Raw genomic sequence first — 8,597 nt, 5'->3', positions numbered from 1 at the left:
AACCTTTCGCCCTACGGGAATCAAACCCAAGTTTTCGTGCTTGTGAGGCAAGAGCTCTACCACTAAGCTACAAGATAGATGGAGATAACAATGAAGGACTGAAACATACGGACAAAGAATAACCCAGGTTTTGTCTTTGGTGCATCCTGAGTCAGTTGACATCAGTCGGGGCAGAAGGGGTGGTGGGGGGGGGGTTTGGGGAACTATAATTGGCCCCAGGCTAATGGAGGGGAAGATGTTAGTTTACAGAAAGCTCATTATTACCCATTTATATTACTTAAAAAATGATTATCAGGTTGCAGATACAATACAATTTACGATATTTGATTATTATTACTATAATGTAAATTATTTGTATAGCCAGGCTTTACAATGAAATTCAATGAAGCACTTTGAGACATTTTTACCTGGCCAATAATTCCCCCCCAAATAAAATCAGTCGCTCAATCCACAATTGGGACACTGCTGTGCGCAATTGGCTGCCGCGTTTCACCCACAAAATACAGTCAAACCACTTTACAGTTTCTTGGGGTCAGCCGGGTGTCTGACACACCCGGAAACCCATCACCGTGCTTAAGAGTATCCCAACCAAACTTTCCATCCATCCCACCTACACATGGAAATTCCAGATAAGATTGTTGGAATGGACTGCACACTCGCACACTCTCTCCCTGGAGGGACACATCCTGTTTACCTAATTCCAGAAAGTATTAGGTGCAGGTCGGCGAGAGCCAAGGCTTGGTGGGGGGGGGGGGGGGGGGTTAGACGGGACTCAGTATACATTGGGGGTAAGTAACTGCTGGAGTCTAACCAGCTAACACCGTGTATATTCCGTGAAGGGCTTCGAGACGTCTCGACGACGCGGTGCCAAATGCAAGGACGATGATGATGATGATGATGATGAGGTGATGATTGTCGCCCCCAAAGAGACCCGACAACTAAACATGTCGCTTCGGCCACAAAACACACAGTCACTTCACTTTGCAGTGCGTCCTGTGAAGCGCTTTGAGGTGTCTCGAAGACGTGATGAGGTGCTGTATCAGATGTGAGGATTTTTCTTGTTCTATTATTATTATTATCATTCTTATTATTGTTATTGTTATGATTCATATTGCCAACAAGGGGCTGGGGCGCAGGCGCAGTGCAAACCAAAGAAAGACTCTCAGTCCGGCCCCGCGCAAGCGCAGTGAGGGTGAATTCCGGAGGGCGGGGCCGGTCTGAGAGTCCCGCGCATGCGCACTGATCTACTCCCCCACTGCCCCGCCCCCGCTCACGGCTCGAGCGAGAACCGACCGTTACCGGAAGCGGCGCGAGGCCGCGGCTGTTTGTCTTCAATTTAAATCTCAGTCGACAACAAGAACCGCCGCCGCCATGAAGCTGCTCCTCAACTCCAGCTTCGAGGCCATTAACTCCCGGCTCACCATGGAGACCGGGGACTGCGCCATCATCGGCAGGTAGGAGACAGACAGACCCGGGGGGGGAGAGAGACCCCGGGGGGGGGGGAGAGAGACCCCCGGGGGTGGGGGGAGAGAGACCCCCGGGGGGTGGGGGGAGAGAGACCCCCGGGGGGTGGGGGGAGAGAGACCCCCGGGGGGGGGGGGGGAGACAGACCCCCGGGGGGGGGGAGACAGACAGACCCCCGGGGGGTGGGGGGAGAGAGACCCCCGGGGGGTGGGGGGAGACAGACCCCCGGGGGTGGGGGGAGACAGACCCCCGGGGGTGGGGAGAGAGAGAGAGAGACAGACCCCCGGGGGTGGGGGGAGACAGACCCCCGGGGGTGGGGGGAGACAGACCCCCGGGGGTGGGGGGAGACAGACCCCCGGGGGTGGGGAGAGAGAGAGAGAGACAGACCCCCGGGGGTGGGGAGAATGACAGGTAGGCCCCCAGGGGGGGTGGGGAGAGAGACAGACAGACAGACAGACCCCCGAGGGTGGGGGGGAGTGTGTGGGACTGATGAGCTGATAATATAGTGCAATCATTAAGATGGATAAATACTGTGTAAGGTGCTGAGTGCGCGCTCTGCCGTATAGTGAATGAGTTTATTGTATCAGGAACTCAAAAGCCAGTGTGTCCCATTCTCTGTGTTGGGGGGAAGTGGGGGAACTGGTTGTCAGACCCTCCTATGGTTTCCCTGTGGTTTGGCATTTGGAACCGTCAACTGCTGTCCCTCCAACCGGTCTGTATCCTCCTGCCCTGCTCTGGCTAACCCGAGTGGTGCGGTAACTTTGAAGGACCTGTCTCTGACATTCAATACCGGTTCAGCTCGACACCAGCGAAACAATATAACGCCCTTCATGTGGGGCAGTGTCTCAAAGTGTTTGAACTCAGTGGTAAGTCAGAACTTCCCAGCTTCAAATTTTCCAAGACCCGACTTGGGAGTTGGATCTTTGTTGATCACCGCCTTATGGGAGCTCTGTTAGTTCCCAGCATTGGCTCTCGAGCGAATGGACTCAATAAGCTCGTCACATTTTTGGGACGTGAAAACACTGAGGCGTGAAAACGTCTCAAAGCGCTTCACAGAGTGTGTTCAGCCTCTCTGCCCCCTCACCTTTAAGGCCATTGATGGCCTTGCCCCCTCCTACCTCTCTGATCTGCTGACTCCCTACCAACCTGCCCGCTCCTCCGTTCAGCGGGCTCCGGCTGCTCCATGTCTCCCGCCCTACCATCGGTGGCCGGGCTTTCAGCCTCTTTGCCCCCACACTCTGGAACTCCATCCCACGGTCCCTTCGCCTCGCTTCCTCCCTCGCCTCCTTCAAGGCCGGCCTCAAGACCGTTCTCTTCGACCGTGCCTTTGGTCTCCCTCCCACCTCTCTGCCTTCCCTCCCTCCCCCGTGCTCCGGCCCCAACACCTGACTGTACAGCTCCTTGGGACGTCCTCCCGACGTGAAAGGTGCTCTATAAATGTAACGTTGTTGTTGTATATTGTAAAGTGAATTGACTGTATATTTTGTGGGTGAAACACAAATAGCCAGAGCAAGTATCTTTTGTTGCTGTTAGGTACAAAAAAGCGATCCAAGTATATGACGCTTGTTCTTTTATGGGCGTTGAGCCCTTCCCCAAATTAGGGCAATTACCCCAATGATAATTGTATTGTGCCAATTACTTGATATAATTGGTGCCTTTTTCATAGTCCAATCAGATCCTCCCCTCAGTTGCCCAACAAGGGACCAGGACACTTCCAATCCTTCATTTGCTTATTAGAATGCTAAATTGTTCCAACCGTTGCCTTTGAAGACCTGGTGGTAACAGGTATAAAAACCTTAAATACATAAAAAATGTATTTAAAGGCTTACTCAATATATTTATAATCTGTCAGTTCCACCGAACTTCGGGACTTTCAGAGTTTCCCCATGCGCAATCGGTAATTACTAACCGCACTTACGCTGGCTAATGCTTTTAGCGAACACAAACTTTACAGAACGTATTTTAAACAACAGGCAGGCATAGAAAACAAAGGGGCGATCGTAACACACTAATGTAAAGTTTGACAGAAAGCGAGCAATGGCTGAAAATCTGCGCAGTCCATGTTCCTCAGTCTGTGTTCAGAAAATGCTTCAATGTTGTTACTTAGTGTGGACAACATGGGATTAACATTGTAGAAATGCATTAATATAATTTGAAAAATATGCCCTAGGGATTTTTTTTATAGTACTCAATAGCGCTGTTTTCTAACATAACGATTATATGTTTCTGTACCATATGTTTTGTTATCCAGTTTAACTTTTGGCCTGGCTTTTGCTTAACCTCTAAACATTTAGGATGGATCAGGGCTCTTGGAATCTTTTTTCTTCCATCCAGTTTAGTTAATAATAATAATAATCTTTGCATTTGATATAGTGCCTTATCATGTCTTCAAGATGCTCTTCACAGAATATATTGTACGGTGAATTGACTGTATATTTGTGGGCAAAATGTCGCAGCCAATTGCGCACAGCAGTGTCTCACAGGCAGTCGTGGATTGAGTGACCAAATTATTATGATTTTTTTGAGGTATTATCAAGCTTCCTGGGAATGGGATTGTTTGTATAGGAGCAGTTGGATATGGGATTCTGCTCACCATGTCTTGCATGTCTATGATGTCCATCTCACAGGACGGAACTCCTGAGTGGAGGTGGATAGTAAAAGAGGGGTCACTGAGTGTTGCAGCATGGAGTTGGTCTGAAACCAAGCCACTGGCCTTCCATGCCCTGCCTGATTTTGGGTGCAGGGTGGGGGCAAGAGAGAGAACAGCATATCCAAACACTTTTCTGTGTTGAATTTTCAGGATTGAGAGTTACTCCTGCAAAATGGCTGGTGAAGACAAACAAATGTTTAAGCAGTTCTGTCAGGAGGGCCGACCACACATTCTTGAGGCTCTTTCCCCACCCCAGACTACAGGCATCAGCCCCAACAGGTATGCTTTGGTTTGGTAAATCATTTGAAAAATTGCCTAGATTTTCTATTTATTTTTCAGTGAGTGCTTTTATAGATTAATAGAACATTACACAACAACTTGTCACTTGAATTATAATAATCTTTACTTTTGATGTATTAGTGAATTAACAAATTAACCCATCCATCTATGATTCTTTCTTCCTCTTTACTTGCAGGCTAAGTCGGAGTCAAAGTGGCGATGACAGTGAGAGTCCACTGAGCGATAATTGTAGCCGCAAAACCTTATTCTACCTGATCGCCACACTCAATGCATCTTTCCGTCCAGACTATGATTTCAGCAAAGCAAAGAGCCATGACTTCAGCAAAGAACCCAGCCTCAACTGGGTAAGTGGATGGGGTGGAGAATAAGAAAATCCTGTTTCATTTAAAATAATTTCTAACATTCATGTTTTGGCTTTAATACAGCTGTAATTTGGTGTTTGCGTGAGCCACCGGTTGTACTTGATAAATTATGTTTAGCTAAACCCGAAGAAATAAAAAAAACAATCTTTGCATTCCACATCTGGAGAATGCCTCAAAACACTTTACAGGATTTACTGTAAATTGTAGTGATCGTGGTATTTGTAGACAAATGCAGCAATGTAAATGCAGTTTAACTAGGCATGATTTAAATGAATCTTGCAGGTAATCTTGTTTTAGACAATGCTAATAACTTACATTTGTTTATTAATATGCAGCTACTTGGTGATCAGATCAGACTTGGTTCTAATGCCCTCTATGGCAAATAGCAGATTGGTGCTCTTTGCTAGGGTTCACACTATGAGCAAGTTAGCAGAATGCTGAAGATGTGTAGCCCAGCATGAGTTTGATTTAGGATTAGCTTTCAGGGGAAGCAAAAAAAATGTAGTCCATACAATGTGTGTTTTCAATTTTAAATGAGGACCAATTTATTTCCAGTATTTTACTTGCTTTTTGGCTGTGTTTCCAGGTTGCAAATGCAGTAAATGGGAGCCTGTCTTCAGCTGCAGGGGAGCAGTTTAACCAGCTCAAGCCTGAACTGTGGCAGGCCATTGATGATGAGATCTGTCTTTCAGAATGTGAAATTTTCAGGTAAACAGCATCCTGGGCAAAAATGTGATGTGATAATTGTCCTTTGGATTCGAGAGAATGGGTTACGTCTTCTGCTATCTAATGTCCTTCCTGGAAACATGCAAATAGATATTGGGTGAGAACAAGATTGGCCTTGATGTTATTTGATGTTTGAGACTTGTCTCTTGTTACAGCTATAACCCAGATCTAGACTCTGATCCCTATGGAGAAGAAGGTAACTTGTGGTCGTTCAACTACTTCTTTTATAATCAGAGACTGAAGAGAATTGTTTTCTTCACTTGTCGCTCAGTCAGGTGAGAACATTTGGAGTCGGTTGACTGAGTGTTGTATTAGGCGTTTCTGCATCAGTAAAATGTTAAAAATCAAATGGTTTCCAGTTTATAGAGGATATTCGATTCCATCAGGACAGGATTTGAACATGGATCCAAAAGCATTCTATCTCCCTGTGCCACCAAATCCCGTTCTTTTATATTACTGGTCACTTTTGTGTTTTGCTGAGCAAGTTTATGCAGAACACCACTCATTTGCAATTATCGCCAGCATCATGTAATGATCATTGGGATCCATGGTGTAATGAAGCATTATTCTTAATTGATGAGGAATTACTAGCTTGGCTGAATGTGATCTATAATCCATGAGTGTCAATTGTGTGCCGAGCAAAACATCAATATTTTTGCAATTCAGAAAATTGTTCTGCCCCATTTAACAATTGACAATTGAAGATATGGAGTGTTTGAGACTGCAATAGCGTTAAACAGCCAGCATGTTCTCTCTTTAATGTTTTAATCTTCATGTCTGTCTCTGATTAAAAACTGTAAACCAGGTGGCATATTTCCAAATGATCTGATGCACAATGTGTATTTTAGTGCCTTTGTGGTGCCTGGTGATTCTGGGCTTGGGAACGAGCTGGACATGGAGCTGGAGCACGAGGGAAGTGTGGTGGAGGAGGAAGAGAACCTGGATGAGACAAGGTGATTGTTTTTTTTTCTCTCTCTGATCCCTCACTAATCTCCTCTGGCTTCATTTATTACCAACAGGATAGCGATTTGGGAATGGGGAACCCCTTTTATATCTGTCACTAAATAGCTGTGTGAGGAGAGCCCTGTAGAACACTGTTCAACATATCAATGTTGTTAAAGAGCCAGGATCAATAGCATTAGCAGATCAGCAGACAACAAAGTGACTAGGTTGTGAAGTCACATTCCTAGTGAACTATTTCCTCAAGGTAATTCCAGCAGTCAAGACAGTGACTATGCATTACCAGAGCTGGCTTTACTGAAACAGCATAAGGACTGTGCAGCAGAGTTCCTTTTGCGTTTTCTGTTGTCTCCCTCTGAAATTTTGCTTTTTATTCCTTTGTGAAGCGTTTTCTGTTTAAGACCAACCACAAATTATACAAGTGGTGGGGCAAGGGGAGACTGATCCCTGTTGGCATTAAATGCGTAAAGCATTTGGTGATGTGTCATTTATAATGGAGAAATTGTATTAGTGGTGCAATTGCTAAAAACACTATGAATTTAAGATCATTTAGCTGTTCGGTTAATATAATAATCCTTGCATTTGATATAGCGCTTTTCACGTCTTCTAGACGTCTCAAGCGTTTCACAGAATAAACTATAAAGTGAATTGACTGTATATTTGTGGGCGAAATGCAGCAGCGAATTGTGCACAGCAGTGTCCCACAAACAGTCATGGATTGAAATGACCAATTTATTATTTTTTTGAGGGATTATTATCTGATGTGTGCAGTTAATCACTGGTAATTTCACTGCAGTCTGTCTGAAATCCAGGTGTCTTGTTTGTGTTGTAGGTATGAAGCCGTTTGTGCTTGAAGCTGGTGACTAGACTTATTGAATGGCCGTTTTGCATTTCTTCATCTTGAGATGGACATTTCTCCTGCCTCCTGTTCAGCATTACATGATTAAATTCATGACTTTATTGAACTTTCCAGAGGGGGAACAATCCCACCCCCTGAATAAGGAAGCTCTTCAAAAGTGTTGGACAAAGGAATTTTTTTTTTTAGATTTCCTGCACTGGTCCCATTGATGATGGCTTCTGACATTGTGAAAGCAGAACTGTTCATTGGGTACTTCCTACAGACTGAAGGCAAACTTTACAAGTTTGGTACCAGCATACCACCAGCACTTACCTCCCCCTTAAAATACTGTTCTTAATTTATCTTCTCTGATGGTTGGATGAAGTCCTTTCGAGGGCTCTGGGATCTGCTGTGTTTACTTAGATATTCCCATTTCTTGGAAATGAACACAAGCCAACGGTCAGTGCAATACTGACTTTATGTTTTTACCAACTTAAGTTCTGCAACCAAAATATTTGTCTTGAATGTTCTTAAATGTTAAGAGCATAAACTTATTGTCTATATACTGTCAGGTACTGCCTCCTAAGCTAACAGGCGCACACTCTCCTTTTTAAATGGATGGGACTATTTGTGTACATGAAATATGTTTTAAGTGCCGCAGGAATTTGCTGAATGGACTAATTGCCACGTATTCTGCTACCTGGCACCCAATGCAGAAAAATCAAATCAGCGGCAGCAACGCACTGGGCAGTTTTGTGACAAAACATTTTGCGACCCAGATTATTTTTCTCAATAAATATTAAAGGGAAACTTTAGGGAAGAGGAAAAAGCAGAGCACTTTGAGTTTTATTTGCTCTCATTCTCACCTCTTCTGCTCATGGTGACATCATTGCATTTGATTATAATGAGAATAATAATATTTGCATTTCATACATCATCTTATTTAATCGCAACATCTCAAACGCTTCACAGGATGAACTCTAATGTGGTTTGTCTGTGCGTAAAACACGGCAGCCAGTTTGCACACAGCAGTGCCCCACAAACAGCCGTAAAACTCTGAAATATTGGGCCCATCTCGACTGCTTGAGTCACAAGGTAAACTTTTCACAGCACCAAAAGGAACAGTGAATATCACTCAGTTATTAGGAGTGTGCTTTGGAATATTAGTTATTTACTACATTCTGAAAATTAAGATGAGTCCAAAATGAGCTCATCTGAAAACCATAATGCCCATAATTTTGCTGGGGTAAGGTAACAGGAACAGCGTGTGTCTGAAATTACAGAGAAAAGCTGAGGA

The 8,597-nt window shown here is 44.7% G+C and overlaps 1 protein-coding gene across 1 annotated transcript; it reads left to right on the top strand.

The window, feature by feature from the left end:
* Window positions 1-1,252: 1,252 nt before the first annotated feature.
* maf1a (MAF1 homolog, negative regulator of RNA polymerase III a) lies at window positions 1,253-8,129 on the top strand. The gene is made up of 7 exons (XM_007908672.2): window positions 1,253-1,454; window positions 4,265-4,393; window positions 4,590-4,758; window positions 5,363-5,484; window positions 5,658-5,777; window positions 6,351-6,455; window positions 7,295-8,129. The coding sequence occupies exons 1-7, from the start codon at window positions 1,372-1,374 to the stop codon at window positions 7,314-7,316; spliced, it is 750 nt and encodes a 249-aa protein (XP_007906863.1). The 5' UTR covers window positions 1,253-1,371; the 3' UTR covers window positions 7,317-8,129.
* The last annotated feature ends 468 nt before the right edge of the window (window positions 8,130-8,597 follow it).

Source organism: Callorhinchus milii, unplaced genomic scaffold (assembly GCF_018977255.1).
Source record: "Callorhinchus milii isolate IMCB2004 unplaced genomic scaffold, IMCB_Cmil_1.0 Scaffold18, whole genome shotgun sequence".
In the NCBI taxonomy this organism is placed as follows: Eukaryota; Metazoa; Chordata; class Chondrichthyes; order Chimaeriformes; family Callorhinchidae; genus Callorhinchus; species Callorhinchus milii.
Note: the sequence above shows the minus strand (reverse complement) of the source record. Positions and strands in the feature narration are given on the sequence as shown.